The following is a 19,448-nucleotide window of genomic DNA, read 5'->3' on the forward strand; positions in this document are numbered from 1 at the left end:
TTTTTGCAGTGACTGCGATACCAAAATATTAAAAAGGCTTCCTTTCTGATATTGCTCTTTGCTTTACTTATGAAGTATTATCAGTGAAAACACGATGCCTTTCCCCGTGCAATGGATTCCTGAACTGGGCCACACAAATCATTTTAAAATGTTTATTCCAGTGCTCTGCGTCAGGTCATGATGGCTTTATTTCGTGTTAATTCACTCTTTATTTCTAACGATTCCCAGATAATGAACTGAGCTTAATTGTATTTATAACACACATCATATCTCCACTTATTGAGCTATGTTCTATCTGTTTACCAGCAGTTCTAATCTCACACTATGTATTGCTGTCACCTCAGCAAAATAAGACCACTAACACCATATCCTGTAGAAAACTGCAATTAAATGTTTATAACACAATTTATTTATTTTTGTGTGGTTTTTTTTTTCCAGTAATAATAATGTGTTTTACAAATACTGACCCAGATCTTGCTCATTTAGGATTTTTGCTAAATCTTTGTGTAACAAGGGCCGTTTCCCCTAGGAATAATATGAAAGAAGGTGGAACAGCAAAAAGACTGATCAAAGACCATTAATGTAACTTGTAGAATGGTTTTACTTTATGACTTGAAAAGACCAAACCTATAAACTGGTTTACAAAAAAAAAGAAAAAAGTATGTTCCACAGTAGTTTGTTTGATTATTATTAGTTTATTTAGAAAAAATACAAATTTAAAATGTAGCAAGTGTCAGAAACTCCAAAGCTTTACCGTAAATAGTGCAAAGTGAATGTGTGAAAGTGAATGGCCATTCTGTGTGTGTGTGTGTGTGTGTGTGTGTTTGTGTCTGACCCCCACTGTAAGTAAATAAGGCACATTGTTTAATAGTAACACTTGCATCTGGTATACAATAGCTTGCTAGTATGCAGGATTTTATCACATGAAAGATTTATAAAATTCACTTAAAATGTAAAGCCAAAGTAACAGATTTGGAGACTTTTTCTAGTTCGGCTATTTCCACCTTGAATTTGAAATTCACTTTGATTTCTCGACTATTCTCACTTTAGTAAATAGCTCTGTTAGTGTTTTTTAGTATTACATAACCATTCTATTCCTGCTATATCATTACCTGGAAAATATTATTCTCCTCCCAATTAAAGAAAATCCTAGCACCCACGTGTGTATGCACATAACTTCCTAAATTTACCTTTCTTAACCCCTTAGAGACCAAACTTCTGGAATAAAAGGGAATCATGACATGTCACACATGTCGTGTCCTTAAGGGGTTAAGAGGGCAAATAAATATTGTACAGGTGAGGTGTTTAGATGTTGAAAATAAGCTTGTAAATAACGGTGTCCTGTAATTATAAAATTGTCATGTTTTCACCCTGCTGTTAGCTGACTTATTTTCCAATAAACCTAAAATAAACAAAGAGCCCTTGTTTTGTTTTTTGATTATAAGGATACCGTAGTCATCAAAGCAACTTTTGCTTAATGAAGCAGTTTTGGTGTATAGATCATGCTCCTGCAGTCTCACTGCTTAATTCTTTGCCATTTAGGAGTTAAATAACTTTACTCAGCCCTAGGCACACCTCCCCTGGCTTTAACTTACACAGCCTTCCTAAACACTTCCTGTAAAGAGTCATCTAATGTTTACACTTCCTTTATTGCAAATTCAGCTTAATTTATAGTTTTGTATCCCCTGCTCTGTTAATAGCTTGCTAGACCTTGCAGGAGCCTCCTTTTATGTAATTGAAGTTCATTTTACAGAGCAGGAGATACAAATTTTTAAAGTACGTTGCATCAGATTGAAAATGAAACCATTTTGTTTTCATGCAGGCTGTGTCAGTCACAGCAAGGGGATGTGTGGCTAGGGCTGCATAAACAGAAACAAAAGTGATTTAACTCTTTAATAGCAGAAAATTGAGCAGTGAGACTGCAGGGGCATGATCTATACAAAATACTGCTTCATTAAAGGGACACTCCAGGCACCCAGACCACTTCTGCTCATTGGAGTGGTCTGGGTGCCAACTCCCACTACCCTTAACCCTGCAACTGTAATTATTGCAGTTTTTCATAAACTGCAATATTTACATTGCAGGGTTAACTCCACCTCTAGTGGCTGTCTATTAGACAGCCACTAGAGGTCACTTCCTTGTTTCTAGCACAGGTTTCCTGTGCTAGAGCGTCGCTGGACGTCCTCACGCTGTGTGAGGACCTCCAGCGTCGCTGAAAACCCCATAGGAAAGCATTGAAATGATTTTTCAATGCTTTCCTATGGGGAGATGTAATGCGCATGCGCGGCATTTCCGCGCATGCGCTTTAGGTCTCCTCGGCCGGTGAGCGAGATTAGTCTCGCCCACCGGCCGACGTAAGCACTAGGAGGAGCGTCGCGGAGGCGGAGACAGCGGCGAGGGACATCGCCGCTGTCCCAGGTAAGTGACTGAAGGGGTTTTTACCCCTTCAGTAACCGGGGATTGGTGGGTGGGAGGGAGAGGGACCCTCCAGTGCCAGAAAAACGGATCGTTTTTCTGGCACTGGAGTTTCCCTTTAAGCTAAAGTGGTTTTGTTGACTATAATGCCCCTTTAAGTCTTGGAAACCGTGTATAAGTATTCAAAATAGAATATTTTTTTTTAAATTCTCATATCATACACAAAACAAATTATTGCTCATCTTTAGGCTCTATTAAAGGTGAGCAGTAATTTGTTGGCAATAATATTATTACATACTTGAAATCTAGATATACTACACTAGTAGTTTGTGCTTGCTTTTTCCTGAGCATATTATCCAAGAAGACAGAAAATGGGGATTGTGTCACCTGAGTACACTGTGTGTATGATCTAAGCCGGACTCCTCTATTACATATCTCAGTGCTGTATGGTTTTACACTATATAGTTTCAACGTTTTCTCCCATATTTATAGTTATTTCCCCTGTTCCCCATTGGGGGGTAGGTGTTTGAATTATACACCATAAATGCTCCAATCTATAGGCTGGTGGTTTATTTTCCCTCAACCTTTTTTTCTTGCGCATGTACATAAACCAATAACTGCGATGTTATGGCTGATATCCCTTTACTGAGCAGTTTCAATGATCCCATAAATTGCTGCTGCTGCCGCCGCCGCACACAGCTTTATGGGATAAGAGCAGACCTTGGCCTCCCAGAGTAACCTCTACCTCACATACCTGTCTCTTGCTCTCTCCTAAAGGGCGGCACTCTACTCTCTCCTCCGGCTCTGCTTCACTCTCACCTTATTTGATTGCTATTTCCTGTCCTATTGTGTTTTACACCCCACCTCCTATAGGCTGTAAGCTCGTTTGAGCAGGGTCCTCTTTAACCTATCGTTCCTGTAAGTTTTCTTGTAATTGTCCTATTTATAGTTACGTCCCCCCTCTCATAATATTGTAAAGCGCTACGGAATCTGTTGGCGCTATATAAATGGCAATAATAATAATAATAATAATAATAATAATAATAATAATCTTATTGAACAGAATAAGAGGCTTCTGCTTGGTGCAGTTACCTGGGGTAAGATGGGGGTTCTTCTTATATCAACAAGTAAACCCCTCGTGTGTCCAGTAAATCCGAAGTTGATTTTATTTTATTTTTTCCCATGTATTTTCTATAATTCATTAAATTCGGTCACTTACTGTCTATTGGTCCTCTATCTATGGTAGTTTGTTTGGTTTGTGCTGTGTTACTAGCAGGCTCCGCTAGGTGTCTCTCTCTCTCTCTCTCTCTCTATACGGACACTATGGTAGTTTGTGCTGTGTTACTAGCAGGCTCCGCTAGGTGTCTCTCTCTCTCTCTCTCTCTATACTGACTCTATGGTAGTTTGTGCTGTGTTACTAGCAGGCTCCGCTAGGTGTCTCTCTCTCTCTCTCTCTCTATACTGACTCTATGGTAGTTTGTGCTGTGTTACTAGCAGGCTCCGCTAGATGTCGCTCTCTCTCTTTACGGACTCTATGGTAGTTTGTGCTGTGTTACTAGCAGGCTCCGCTAGGTGTCTCTCTCTCTATTCGGACTCTATGGTAGTTTGTTTGGTCTGCGCGCGCCTTGGCCGAGGGGGCGTGTCGCTCGCTCTGATTGGTCCGTTCCCGAGCAATCGGATCGCGCTTTGTTGGTGAGCGGCCGTACAGCGGAAGTGCAGGAGTGAAAGTGCAGTCTCACCGCCAGTCCATCCAGCCATGAGTTCTATCGGTACCGGGGTGAGTGCTCGCGGGGAGGCGGGATGCATTGTGTGCCAGTCTGTGGGGGGGGAGGGGTCTCAGAGCTGGGCCTGTCTGTGGGGGGTTACGTGGGGGGTTACCGGGGGGGGGGGGTCTCAGAGCTGGGCCTGTCTCTGGCCGGGGTGGGGGTTAAATCACAGAAAGAAAAGTGAAAGTCAGTCGTGTTTGTTGCGATATTCATGGCGATAAACCGATTGTATTCACTAAACTGAGAATTAAAACCTGACCGCTACAATCCCGGCTGTGACTGCACCTGATTCATGGGTTCAGTTCTCCTCAATGCTGTGAGTTTAGTAAATAGCCCCTGATGTGGCTGTCAGGCTGAGCATCATGGGACTGACCCACAGCCAGGACAATGCCAGAGGGAGGCCATGGCTGCTGGGACAATGTGCTGAGTGACTGCATTTCAGCATATTGTGTTTGAGTGAAAAGACAGGCTTTTTAGGGGGAGATTTATTAAAATATTGGCAAAACTTTGACATATATTTTACTGAACATTTTTGATGCGGTTGATTAAATCCTTCAGATTTATAAATCTGTTGCTTCTTTTGTGCCCTTACCTGGATTTATTTTTAATATACACAATTATTTAGGCGATACGACCATCAATCTTTCTGATATTTTTTTCAGACTGGAAAGTGTTCTGTTTCACTTCTCTCTTTTTTTCCGCTACTCCGAACTTGGCGGTCTCCTGAAACTGAAAATTCTGTGAAAACTAGTGGAATTACTACGGGGAAAAGAAAAGGGCACATTTTAGAACACTTTAATAAATATGCTCTAAATAATAACATAATTTAACCAACACTTTTTGGAGCACTTTGATAAACATATCCCATTGAAGCAAATGGTGATAGGGTCACATATGTTCAAATATTCTGAAAGGTAGGGAGGCTCTGTGTTGCTTACTTTTTAGATAAAGAAACTGAAAACGAGCACATTATGTCACAAGTGTTCCTGTCATATGCACATGTAATAGCATGCTCTTAATGCCCCCCCCCCCTGTTTATCTGCAGTATGACTTATCAGCCTCCACGTTTTCACCAGATGGCAGAGTCTTTCAAGTTGAGTACGCAGGTAAAGCTGTGGAGAACAGTAGGTAGGTACTGCTTTCTTTAGTATCATTGCAGAAAAAAGTAAAATAAATAGTTTTCAAGAGACAGCACCACTGAAGAGCATTGTATGTTAGTCAATTTTACAATATTTATATTGTTGATTAGAAACCTACTGCATCCCCAATATGAGATAATAATTTTACATTACACTGTAACAATGAACGCCATATTACACTGCACGCCAAAGCCAAGAGTCCTCTGGTAATGTCCCTCCATTCAGAGTTAAACCATTTTCAAGCAGTTTAATGCTAACAAAAGATCCTTGACTACACACATCTAGCCCCTACTGTAGGTATGGCTAAGAGAGAAATTATACACTTCCTTCTAGTCCTACTAAATCATACCAGCAATAGACTCTTTGATAGGCTGAAAGCTGTCAGCTGACACTCTCAGCCAGTCACAGCCGCCCATTGCTGTGTAGGCTATTGCTTCCTCATTAGCCCAAGAAGCACAGAGGGAATTTGGTTGCTGGCGACTTTCTTTTAGCATTGAAACGTTAAAATATGGAATGGAGGGGCAGCGTCTGGGAACTCCAGACATTGTTACCACTTCAGTTAGATGAATCCGACAGTGTCCCGTTAAAGGGACACTAGATAGTCACCAGACCAATTGCAGCTTATTGTATTTGTTCTGATGAGTATAATTATTCCCTTCAGGCATTTTGTAGTAAACACTCTTTTGTTGGAGAAAAATCAGTGTTTACATTGCATCATAGGGATACCTCCACTGGCCACTCCTCAGATGGCTGCTAGAGGTGCTTCCTGTGGCAGTGCAGCACAATGTGACTGACATTCAGTGTCTCCACCCTCTGCATAAAGACGTTGAACTTTCCTCGTAGAGATGGATTGATTCAATGCATCTCTGAGGAGATGTTGATTGGCCAGGGGTGTGTTGAGCTTGTGCTGGCTGATCTACCTCCTTGACAAGCTCAGGCAATCCAATGTTTTCCTATGTAAAAGCATTGTGATTGGCTGAGATGTCAGCCAAGCAGGCAGAGCCTGCAGCAGCAGACTGGAATAAAGGTAAGATTTTGCTATATTGATGGGGGCAAGAAGGGACAGATGGTGTTTTTAACACTATAGGAATAAATGTATTTTGATATTTGGAATAAAGTTTGTGTTCTTGACCGTATAGTGTAACTTTAATATCACACTTCATTTAGATTGTAATCTTTATTTGAGCTAGGCTCTCATCATCTGCCATTTCACATGTTTGTTATAATTTAGCTATTGTTTTTTTCTGTTTACCTATTGTTCAGCTCTGTATAATATGTTGGCTAGTTTATAAAATAATTGCTATTTAAGCTGTTGTCGTGTGTGAACATTTTTTACATAAGAAACTGTAGGGTCTCCTGGTTAAACGTGAGAAATGGTGAAGTAATAAATGACTTAAATTTTAGACCAGAATCAGATCTGGTGAACTTTAATTTAAAGGAGCACTATAGGGTCAGGAACACAAACATGTATTCCTGACCCTATAGGGTTAAAACCACTATCTAGTACCTTTTGCCTCCCTAAATATAGTAAAATCTTACTTGTATTCAAGTCTGAAGCTGCTGCCTCTGCCTGTGAACTTCCTTTGACCTCTAACATCATCAGAACTGGTAGCCTGATCCAATCACAGGTCTTCCCCATAGGATTAGGTGAGACTGGCAAGGAGGCAGATCAGGGGCAGAGCCAGCATGATTCAAACACAGCTCTAGCCAATCAGCATCTCCTCATAGAGATGAATTGAATAAATGAATCTCTATGAGGAAAGTTCAGTGTCTGCATGAAGAGGGTGTAGACACTGAATGTTTGGATTCTGATATGTTAAGCGGCAGCTGAATGTTTGGATTCTGATATGTTGAGCGGCAGCTGACTCTTTCAGCAGCAATGGCCACCCTGCTATAACTCATCCTAGTTCTGCATTGCAGAGAGCCGGAAGCCAATCTCTTTCCTGCCCCCATTAACTAAATAAAAGTAAATAAGTAGACTTCAGTATGTTAACCATTACTGTGTTCTACCATATAAGTGATAGCCTATCTATCCCGATGCATGCCCATTTTTATGAATACAATTGATTTCTATTTATATGACATGTATGTTAATTACAATTTTTTTGTAATGTACTTTAGCACTGCCCTCGGCATCCGATGTAAGGATGGGGTTGTGTTTGGTGTTGAGAAACTAGTCCTGTCTAAACTCTATGAAGAAGGCTCTAACAAGCGAATTTTCAATGTTGATCGCCATGTTGGTATGGTAAGGGATAATATATTTTAATGTTTTTGCTCTTGTTAGAGGCACACTAGATTTGAAAGGAGAAACGTGTTTGTCAAAGTTAGCTTGCACACAAATTACAGTACAATTCAATGGTGTACTTTTTAACACTGTACATGTGCATTGTTTTTAACAATCTGAACGTTCCAAATTTTATCAATAATTTTCAAAATTTATTTGTTCAAATATTAAATTGTGAGTCGAAATAAATGGAAATTTGACTTAAACTTTAGTTTAACATTTGAAATAAGGGGAGGAAAGTTTAAGCAATACATAAGGAATGACCACTCCTTTCTTAAAGCGGCGCTGCTCACTGTAGAAAAAAAAAAAAAAATATTGCCCCCCACCCCTAAATGACGGGTGGGGGCCGTTAAGTAAAATAAGGGAGGGAGACCTATTGGCCCCCACCCCTGAGCGGTGGGTGGGGGCCATAAAGATAATGATGGGGGGGCCTACTGTCCTCCCCCACCCCTGGGCGGCGGGTGGGGGCCATAATGTTAATAAGGGGGGGGGGGGGGGAACCTACTGTCCTCCCCCCCGGCCCCCACCCCTGGGCGGCGGGTGGGGGCCATAATAGTAGTAGGGGGGGGGGGACCTACTGTCCTCCCCCCGGCCCCCACCCCTGGCCGGCGGGTGGGGGCCATAATGGTAATAAGAGGGGGGGGGACCTACTGTCCTCCCCCCCACGGCCCCCACTCCTGGGCGGCGGGTGGGGGCCATAATAGTAGTGGGGGGGGGACCTACTGTCCTCCCCCCCGGCCCCCACCCCTGGCCGGCGGATGGGGGCCATAATAGTAATAGGGGGGGGGGACCTACTGTCCTCCCCCCCCCAGGCCCCCACCCCTGGGCGGCGGGTGGGGGCCATAATAGTAGTAGGGGGGGGGGACCTACTGTCCTCCCCCCCGGCCCCCACCCCTGGCCGGCGGGTGGGGGCCATAATAGTAATAGGGGGGGGGGGGGACCTACTGTCCTCCCACCCCCGGCCCCCACCCCTGGGCGGCGGGTGGGGGCCATCATAGTAATAAGGGGGGGGGGCCTACTGCCCCCCCCCCCGGCCCCCACCCCTGGGCGGCGGGTGGGGGCACTAAGTAAATCCCCCCCCCCCCCCATCAAGGTGACTAGGGGTGCCCAAGCCCCTAGTCACCCACCCCCCACCCAAATAAAAAATGCCCCTACCTACCCCCCTCACCCTAAAAAATAGTGAGGGGGGAATAAAATTGCTAACCTGTAAAGTAAAATTAAACTTACCATTCGACGTCTTCTTTTTTCTAAAATCTTCATTTTTCAGCCCCAAAAAAGGCCAAATAAAAAACCATCATAGCCGTCGAACTAAAAATAAAATAAAAAACCCGAGCGCAAAAAAAAAAAAAACCGACGAAAAAGAAAAAACCCGAGCGCACAAAAAAATAATCCATCTTCACCCATGGAGGGCTCCGCGCAGACTGAGCTCCGCAGGGCGGGGCAAGGCTTATAAAGCCTTGCCCCGCCCTGCAATTAGCCTAAGAACACTCTGATTGGTGGGTTTAAGCCAATCACAGTGCTCTGTGTCATTTTACAAGCGTGGGAAAGTTCTTTGGAATTTTCCCACGCTTGTAAAATGACACAGAGCACTGTGATTGGATGGATTTCAAGCCATCCAATCACAGTGCTCTGTGTCATTTTACAAGCGTGGGAAAATTCCAAAGAACTTTCCCACGCTTGTAAAATGACACAGAGCACTGTGATTGGATGGATTTCAAGCCATCCAATCACAGTGCTCTGTGTCATTTTACAAGCGTGGGAAAGTTCCAAAGAATTTTCCCACGCTTGTAAAATGACACAGAGCACTGTGATTGGATGGATTTCAAGCCATCCAATCACAGTGCTCTGTGTCATTTTACAAGCGTGGGAAAGTTCCAAAGAACTTTCCCACGCTTGTAAAATGACAAAGAGCACTCTGATTGGCTTAAACCCACCAATCAGAGTGTTCTTAGGCTAATTGCAGGGCGGGGCAAGGCTTTATAAGCCTTGCCCCGCCCTGCGGAGCTCAGTCTGCGCGGAGCCCTCCATGGGTGAAGATGGATTATTTTTTTGTGCGCTCGGGTTTTTTCTTTTTCGTCGGGGTTTTTTTTTTTGCGCTCTGGTTTTTTATTTTATTTTTAGTTCGACGGCTATGATGGTTTTTTATTTGGCCTTTTTTGGGGCTGAAAAATGAAGATTTTAGAAAAAAGAAGACGTCGAATGGTAAGTTTAATTTTACTTTACAGGTTAGCAATTTTATTCCCCCCTCACTATTTTTTAGGGTGAGGGGGGTAGGTAGGGGCATTTTTTATTTGGGTGGGGGGTGGGTGACTAGGGGCTTGGGCACCCCTAGTCACCTTGATGGGGGGGGGGGGAATTTACTTAGTGCCCCCACCCGCCGCCCAGGGGTGGGGGCGGGGGGAGGACAGTAGGTCCCCCCCATTATCGTTATGGCCCCCACCCGCCGCCCAGGGGTGGGGGCCGGGGGGGGGAGGACAGTAGATCCCCCCCCCCTTATTACTATTATGGCCCCCACCCGCTGCCCAGGGGTGGGGGCCGGGGGGGAGGACAGTAGGCCCCCCCCCCCTGTTACTGTTATGGCCCCCACCCGCCGCCCAGGGGTGGGGGCCGGGGGGGGGGCAGTAGGTCCCCCCCCCCTATTACTATTATGGCCCCCACCCGCCGCCCAGGGGTGGGGGCCGGGGGGTGGAGGACAGTAGGTGTCCCCCCCCCCCCTTATTACTATTATGGCCCCCACCCGCCGTCCAGGGGTGGGGGCCGGCTGGGGAGGACAGTAGGTTCCCCCCCCCCCTATTACTATTATGGCCCCCACCCGCCGCCCAGGGGTGGGGGCCTGGGGGGGGGGGAGGACAGTAGGTCCCCCCCCCCCCCCCTTATTACTATTATGGCCCCCACCCGCCGCCCAGGGGTGGGGGCCGGGGGGTGGAGGACAGTAGGTGTCCCCCCCCCCTTATTACTATTATGGCCCCCACCCGCCGTCCAGGGGTGGGGGCCGGCGGGGGAGGACAGTAGGACCCCGTCCCCCCCTTATTACCCTTTTTTTTTTTTTTTTTTTTTTTACAGTGAGCAGCCACAGGCTGCTCACTGTTTAGTGGACATGCCCCTACTCGCGGTATGGCGAGTAGGGGCATTGGGGAGATTTGAATCTCCCTTATGCTATTATGGGGGTCATATTGACCCCCATAGAGTGAGGGGAGGACCTGGGGGGCTAATGAAGTGGTGGGGAGCACTGCTCCCTGCCGCTTCTGTCTTTACATAATGCAAGGAGGGAGCTGCACGCCGGTAGCTCCCTCCTTGTAATAAACCGAACAAACAAACGAACACTGATTCACAGTGTTAGTTTGTTCGTCTGATTTTTTTCTATTCATTCATTCGTCTGTCTGATGAATGAATGAATAGGTGAAATTCCTGTTCGCATGTCCAGATGTTTCACTGGGCATGTGCGGGAATCTCAGTCTGTGTAGTGTGGGTAGATGACGTGTCCCACAGGGACTTCACCTACCCACACAAAGATGGCGGCGCCCTGAATATAGATCGGGGCAGAAAATAAAGAATAAAAAATAGGTAATGTGGGGGGCATAGGGGCATTTGGGGATGACTAGGGGGTCGATTGGATGTAGTTGAGGCGGGAGGGGGGTTAAAAAAAAAAACGGAATTCGGCATGACAGTGCCGCTTTAAAGACAGTGTATATTGTGCATGTCACTCTCGTATTTAGATTCTGCAAGATTCAAATCCAAATTACAGAACAACAATCCTGTAAGGAAGGATCTTACCAAGAGAGCTTCTACTCTTACACATCTTCTACTGTCACTGAATTAAATATACATGAACGCCCTTTTACTTGAAGTTTACAAGAATTGTAAAGTAAAATTGCACACTATTCACATTTGATGAGGGCCCCCCCACTACCGAAGTAATTAATTATAGTAATATCAATTTATTAACCTTTGTTTTCCTCCATCTGTCCCTCTCGCCATGTTAAAGCTCCAGGAACATTTCGGCTCCTGGCACTTCAGAAAGGCTCACACGCACGATGCACCATGGTTAACAAACTCACAAGTGCAGTTAATATTTGCAAAACATAAGAATTCTAGCTACTTTATAACAGGCTTTAGAATGTACCTGTGGATGGGGGTTGGTTTTATTGTTATTACTTACATGTATTATAGGCTGTAGCTGGTCTCCTGGCAGATGCCCGCTCCTTGGCTGACATAGCTAGAGAGGAAGCTTCCAACTTCAGATCTAACTATGGATATGAAATTCCTCTCAAGGTAAAATTCTGATGCTTCCTGAAAAAAAAAAAATATATATTTTTTTTTAAATAATTAAATCCAGCATCTTAACTTTTTTTTTTCTTCTTCTTCCATTTGTCATTTGTAGCACCTATCAGACAGAGTGGCCATGTATGTGCATGCGTACACATTATACAGTGCCGTCAGACCGTTTGGCTGCAGGTATGATTTTGTTTGGGAGGCTCTCCTGTGCTTCTGTATGTAAAAACTGCATAAATATGTTTGGATTTTTATTAATTTTTTTTAAACCTTTTGTACATCTTGCTAACTTTAGTAGAATAATAATAATTATTATTATTATTAAAATTTATAATTGCCAACAAATTCTGCAGCATTGTACAATAGGTGGAATAACAGACAGATCTTTGCAACAAGATGAGTATTTTTAATTAGCCCTTTGTTTTAATACTGTCTGGATGTATTCCCATCTGGAGCTGGTCTCCTTGCAGATACACACTATTTTTAATTAGCCGGTTTATTTTAAATTCACTGCATTAAAGAACCAACAAAAAGATCTAGTTTTCTTGCCATAAATGCTCCCCCCTATTTGCTGCCTCATGGATAATCAAAGCTTCAGCTACTCCTTCTCAGATTTGCAAACAAGCTACCTGGTCATTTCACACATTCTCCAAACATTATATGTTGGACATACAGGCCTGTGATGATAATGTTTTTTGGGACATAAGATGTTACACGCCATGGTGAAATGATTTATTCCTGCCCTGAGGGGATTGCTTGTCTGTCCCAGTTGTTGTGCACTGCTGCTAATCTGGAGGGAAAAGATCATGTATATATATAATATATTTTTGCAGTTCATTCATTGGCTTGTGTTTTTTCTAGGGATATGTGAGCAGATTTCGGTTTTATAATAGGACGATTAGGAGGAGCCTAACTTTTACAATTCTATGTGTCTGCCTCTACCTGTTCAGACGGAGGATATCCCAGTTGTGCACTGACACTAATCTGGAGGGAAATTGTATATTAAAAAGCCCAGTGGGGGGGTTTTGTATAAAGAGATTTGTGGGGGGAAAGTATCGTGGAAACCAACAGAATGTTCTCGAATCTTGTTCCACATTTAGAACTTTTCCCCCAGAGTTGTTCTTTATACATAACCTTAAATATATCTGGAAGGTTATCAGCTAGACACGCTGACCAAGATTAAACGGTTATTGTAGCTGTTGACTACATGTGGGCACATACCCTCCTTCTGCGAGGTGTCCTCTTTGCTTTACCTTGCAAATAAAGAAACTAAAGTTTCAGTGTTAAGTAATGCAGATTTGCATTATGGCCTAAACGAAATGACAAGTGCACCGTGACGGTGCTTATTTACCTATATTTTTTTTTTTTTTGTATTTCCAGTTTCATGCTAGGATCTTATAACGAGGATGATGGCCCACAGTTGTATATGGTTGACCCGTCAGGTATATCTTATGTAAGTCTTGTTTTTGGAGCATTATTTTAAACTGTTTCCTGGTATAGCTTGCTATCTGCAGTGTTGAATTCAAAGCAAATTAATAGCAAATAAAAACTAAATTTCCCTGAAAGCATTAACTGAATGCTCTGGAATCCGAGATTTAATTTTATGTGTAAATGGCACTTGCAAATCAATATTTGAATATTTTTTCAATTGTGTTCTTATACACAATGTTAATGCAATGTGTAATTTAATTCATGGTGCATTAGGATATACGAATGAGCTGGTGGTGGTGGTTATTGGAACAAAAAACAAGGACTTTTCCCCCACTATAATTAGGTAGTCAAAGATATACTGATATACTGTGGCGAAACCAACCTCGCCACTGGGCCCTGGAGAAGCCTGTTTGCTAGCCTCCTACCTGCTGACTATGGCCCCTGGGTTATTTGGGGCATATTGTACTGCTACTGGCCCTTTAAAATCAGCAATGGATATATTGGGACTTTTGGGACTACTGTCCCTTTAAGACTGTGGAGCATATTCCAGTATACTGCCTTTAATATTGCATATGTATTTATGTGTTGAGTTTAACCTGGGATATGTATGCAGCATTCACCTGATCGTTCGGTAGAATCACTCCATTCATTATATTGAGTGAAACTACCGAACAACCAGACCACCCAGGACTAAGTGTGCCTCCAATTACAGTTTGCAACAATGTTGCAAACGGGTAATTGGCAATCAGTGTAATGTATTCTTTGTCCTCTGGGTGGCCGCCATTCGGGAAACAAACACGTGGCGGCGGCCATCTTAAACTACCGAACAGCGGTGTTTTGCCGTCGAGTGTCTGGAACTAAAATCGGACACTTGACTAGGCAAACACCGCTGAGACCTCCATACTTCCAGAAATTCGTATAGAAACTACCGAATGACCCGCCGTTCGGTAGAAAGAACCCCACAAACAAGGGAATTCATTCAAACCCTCTCCAGGCTCTATAACACAGGCAATTCGTCTGTTTTCATTCCCTTGTTTGTGACCGACCGCAGGGCCAAAATGCATGGAACTGTTTTCGGATACTTTACCCATGCGGTCGGTCAAATCTTTGGAACCTCATATCTCCCGAACTGTTCATCCGAATGACTTGAATTTTGGATATGTTGTCCCCCTGAATAAGGGCTATCCAGCGACGCTGGATTTAAAGGTGTACCCCCTGTTTTTGGGGTACATCCAGAACTTGGCTGGAAAAGTGTACCGGATAATTGGGTTTAATGTTATCTGAGGGGAGGGGATGTGTGGGCTGAACCATGTATGTGATTGGTTATTTTATGCCTCCCCCTGGGTGGGGCCTGTATGTGTATCATTGTAATAAAAGCCAGGCTGGATGAGCCAGTCCAGAGTTCCTGTTTTACCCTCAAAGTGATGTGTCGTCTCATTATTGGGGGAAGGATTTATTGTATGCTGTTCCAGTTGACTGCTAGGAGTACAAGCCTATTCGTATGGTTCCTATTCAATGGTCTACAGCATTCATACGCTTGGGAGAATTTAAAGGTTTCTCGGATTCGGTGATTATGGTGTCTGCCAGAGTGCTTGGAGTCCTCAGGAAGCACTAGGAGCATCCATTAACGGAGGTACCAAGTCGGGGTGCCAGGCGATCCGTTACATATACAAACACTGCTTGGCTGCCAGAGATGTTCCTAAATGTATTCATAAATGGGCAGATCTCTCAAAATCAGCACTTTAAGGAATTCGGATAAAATGGACATGCAGATAGTAAGCTGAAGTGTTTTTAGGGGGTTTCAAGTGACCCTCTCTTTTTATCGAATATCTATATGTGATTGTTTTAATATAGTTTTTTACTTGCAGATGTTAACAGTTTTAAATATTATTTTTCTTTTATCTGTTTTTATTGGTGTCTGTAAATGTAAATTCTAGAACTCCTAAATATAACATAATTAACTTGTGTTTCAATGTGATTTCTGTATTACAGGGTTATTGGGGGTGCTCAATTGGAAAAGCCAAGCAAGCGGCAAAGACAGAGATTGAAAAGCTCCAGGTAAAGTGAATTAAATAGCTTGTAGAATTTTTTTTTTATAGATGACTTTCTTAGGAGACAAAATGTTTCAAAAGTTAAAGAGAAATTCTCATCTGGTTAAATGTCTTCTATAGAATCGCTGAATGTCATTCACATACAGGGTATATTTATAATTTTAAAAGGAAAAAAGCAACTCCTCCCAAACATTGTAGCACAGATTGAATGTACAACTAAGTAACTGAGCATTCAGTAAATCTTCATAGAAAACTGCCCACAAAAAGTCATTAATTTATGTAAATACCACAATCTCTCTTGGTTGTTCAGTTAGTAAATGTAGAATCAGAGGGAGCAAAAATGGTTAATAACAGTTTGTGTAAAGCTGAACTGATTCCAGCTATACTCAAGGCTTGCTGATTATAGTCTTGTGTCCCACCTATTCCTTGACTGTAATGCAGCAATAACAATGGCAGTTTATCTAGTATATTGTGATGAAGCAATTCTCTAGCTGTTAACAGCAGCGCATGGAAGCTGGAGAGTATACCTTTGGTTTACCCATCCAGGACCGTGGCTTTTCATCCTTTAAATATGTTCCATTGATTGTATTGATATATTAAAGTGAATGCAATATTGGGTCATATATGCATTTCCGTGATGGACAGAGATGTAGGTTAGTCTATGGATGCTTCAGTGGTAGAAGCTTGACTCAATGATGAACACAGTGCACTGCATAGATTAAAAGCCATGCATTAAGGTTTCTATTTATTTTGTATTCTGGGTATGCTTTACAATAGTGATGGCTTAGCAAATAGGCAAATCACATACTGGCGGCTATTTTAAATAATACATTTTAAACTGCTTCTATTTTCAGTTGAAAGACATGACCTGTCGGGAAGCAGTCAAAGAGGTAGCGAAAATGTACGTATTCCATTTCACTTTCAGCTGCTTGGTCAATTTTCTATATAGTGTATCCTATTTATATATTTCTGTAACCACATGTATGTATAGCCTAGTGATACCTCAGATGGCTACTAGAGGTGCTTCCTGGGGCAGTGCGACTGAGATTGAATATTTCCACTCTCTGTGTGGAGACACTGAACTTTCCTCTGAGATGCATTGATTTTCATGCTTACATTTTTTAAGCAATACAGCATTTCAGATCTTGAATTATTTTTCAAGAAAACCTCACATAAGGCAATACAGAAAACACACACCAGACCATTCTAGAAAGGAAACCCGGAACTGAGGTATACAAAGATCATGAAATAAAGCAGTAACCATGGCAATGACAAACTTTGGTCTGAAAAAACACATAGGGACATAATCAGTGGTTCAGTTATAGTATAAGTACTTGCATGCCAACTATTCACACTTTACTGAATAACTCTGGAAGGTTGAACAGAATACTAAATTGAGAGGCAGGGAAAACATGAGAACAAATTCTATTCAGTATTTGTATGGAGAAGGTGCAGTGATAAAACAGTGAAGCGTTAATAGAGAAGTAATCGTTCTTTAACCTATTTTAAAAGTGATCCAAATTGCATACTTCCCATAGGCTTGCTGTCCTAGTATTCAAATTTACACCGTGAGCTATTCCTGATGCAATACATAACCAAACTCATTTGACTCTGTGTCAAAGACAGTGCAGCGATAGCAAATTTAAATTGATTATTAAAGGGAAACTCAAGTGCCAGGAAAACAATCAGTTTTCCTGGCACTGCAGGTCCCCTCTCCCTCCCAATCCCCGGTAGCTGAAGGGGTGAAAACCCCTTCAGGTCACTTACCTGAGACCCCACCGATGTCCCTCGGCAGTGGTTTCTTCTCGCTGCCGCTCCTCCCAGTCATCACGTTGGCCGGTGGGCGAGACTGATCTGGCCCACCGGCTGGGGAGACCTAATGCGCATGCGCGGCAATCATGCGCATTAGAGCTTCCCCATTGGAAAGCATTGAAAATGCTTTCCTGTAAGGAATTGAGCGACGCTGGAGGTCCTCACACAGCGTGAGGACATCCAGCGACGCTGGAGGTCCTCACACAGCGTGAGGACATCCAGCAACGCTCTAGCACAGGTTTTCTGTGCAATAGAGCAGGAAGTGCTGTCTAGTAGACAGCCACTAGAGATGGAATTAACCCTGCAAGGTAATTATTGCAGTTTAAGGGTAGTGGGAGTTGGCACCCAGACAAAATTAATCTGTTGCAAACTAAAATTGTCCCTTAGACCTCTGATGCATGTTGATCCTTTCTCTTTTTAAGAATATATATCGTCCATGATGAAGTCAAGGATAAATCGTTTGAGCTTGAACTAAGCTGGGTAGGAGAAAGTAAGTGTTTTCAAATGTTCTTTCTTACTGACATGGTATTATTCTGACAGCACTGTCATATTATTTGTATTTAGAGTTTTAAAAAACTAAATACCGGTACATTTGTCCAAAAATCTAACTATTACAACTACCTTTGGCAGATTAACACCAATGTAGCTCCACCAGTGATTAATAACCGTTATGTTCACTAAGTGACTGTGATTTTTTTTTTTCATTTTTTTTTTTTCCAAACAGTAACAAAAGGAAAGCATGAAGTTGTTCCAAAAGATCTAAGAGAAGAGGCAGAAAAATATGCAAAGGTAAATGTTTCTATCGATTTTTATCAATTTAACTCCAACTTCAATGCTTGCTTGCTGGCTGGTACTAAGTGCTCCTTTCTTTCTTTATAGGAATCTTTAGAAGAAGAGGATGATTCAGATGATGACAATATGTAACAGCGTCATTGATACACTAAGAATACAGTTTATTTTTGTTTTGTTTTTTTTAATGTGTACATGTACTGGACTCCAGACAAAAAACGTAGGATGCTAACAGTAAAACGGCACTGTTTACATTTCCTGTGTTGTCTGAAATTTATTAAATGGGCTGTCAAAACTTGATGCAATATTAAGTGTCCTCTGGGGGGCACTGCAGCCAGACCAACTCACTCAGTAGGGGATTATGGAATGATTAAGTTTAATCCTAAAGAGCATTTAAAATATTAACAATTGAAGTTATGATAACTGACACCATCCTGTTTATGCACAGCTTTGTTTGCGGTTTGAGTTTTATGTGGATATGCATTGTTTGTGCACATCGGTCTTCAGTAAGGGATCTTTCCCATTTGTGCGTGGAGAGTACACATGGTGCACCCACAAGTAAGGACAACTAATATAAGCAACCTAGAGCTTCGTACAAAAAAAGAGAGAAACTGTCCTTGAGGAGAAACCTGATAGAGGGATTTTGGTATCAAAAAAGATATAGAGTAGGTATAGTATCCTGTAGCGATAGGTATAAAAATATCATACTTTAATAGGGTAAATAGACGCCAGTTCTGAGTAGCAGTAGGTGCTGGCACCTACTGCTACTCAGAACTGGCGTCTATTTACCCTATTAAAGTATGATATTTTTATACCTATCGCTACAGGATACTGTACCTACTCTATCAGGTTTCTCCTCAAGGACAGTTTCTCTCTTTTTTTGTACTTTATACTTTGAGGGTTACCCCCTCCCTGTCCGGTGTCACTTGACAACGTTATGGGCCAACCCACTTCTCTACCTAGAGCTTCGTGTTCCAGGCTACTACTGCCACAGACCACTCTCTCTAATGAAAGTGTTCTGAGGATGGTATAATGCAAAGGGCTTTGGGTGCTTACACTGAACTTTTAACGATAAGAGATCAGAATATAAGAACTTCAATATTAACGAAACAATTAGAGCATCATAACCACATTTTGCCCTGGTGCCACCCAAACCATGTAAATAGTCCAGAGGTTTTATTTTTACTTCTTACCCGATATCCGCCACAGTTGGCACTAGGCTGGGCACTACAGCTCAAGGCTCTGCACAGCTACTTGGTGAAGAGAGCTTTTGGCTCGCTGCAGTGGTTTTGGATGTGTGCCTCAGGCAAATATGTACAGTTATTAAAATATTCTCCAACAGTTTCTAGATAACTGGAACATTGACATCAAAGTTAACCCCACTATGTGAAATGGGTATGAGCTGTAACTTTAAGGTATCTATGCATTTGTTAGAGCAATATGAAAGTAAAGGGCTGCCCAGTATATGGAATCATCTGACTATGTAAAC

At 42.6% G+C, this 19,448-nt stretch overlaps 1 protein-coding gene across 1 annotated transcript; it reads left to right on the forward strand.

Annotated features, from left to right (window-relative positions):
* Positions 1-4,086: 4,086 nt before the first annotated feature.
* Positions 4,087-18,201, forward strand: PSMA3 (proteasome 20S subunit alpha 3). The gene is made up of 11 exons (XM_063440528.1): positions 4,087-4,192; positions 5,227-5,309; positions 7,442-7,565; positions 11,775-11,876; positions 11,986-12,059; positions 13,257-13,329; positions 15,300-15,365; positions 16,213-16,259; positions 17,593-17,660; positions 17,895-17,959; positions 18,050-18,201. The coding sequence occupies exons 1-11, from the start codon at positions 4,172-4,174 to the stop codon at positions 18,092-18,094; spliced, it is 768 nt and encodes a 255-aa protein (XP_063296598.1). The 5' UTR covers positions 4,087-4,171; the 3' UTR covers positions 18,095-18,201.
* The last annotated feature ends 1,247 nt before the right edge of the window (positions 18,202-19,448 follow it).

This window comes from Pelobates fuscus, chromosome 13, assembly GCF_036172605.1.
Source record: "Pelobates fuscus isolate aPelFus1 chromosome 13, aPelFus1.pri, whole genome shotgun sequence".
NCBI classification, from domain to species: Eukaryota; Metazoa; Chordata; class Amphibia; order Anura; family Pelobatidae; genus Pelobates; species Pelobates fuscus.

Coding starts and splice junctions, on each gene's coding strand:
- PSMA3 (XM_063440528.1), top strand. CDS start 4,172: ATGAGTTCTATCGGTACCGGG. Junction 5,310..7,441: donor AAAGCTGTGGAGAACAGTAG/GTAGGTACTGCT, acceptor AATGTACTTTAG/CACTGCCCTCGGCATCCGAT. Junction 11,877..11,985: donor GATATGAAATTCCTCTCAAG/GTAAAATTCTGA, acceptor TGTCATTTGTAG/CACCTATCAGACAGAGTGGC.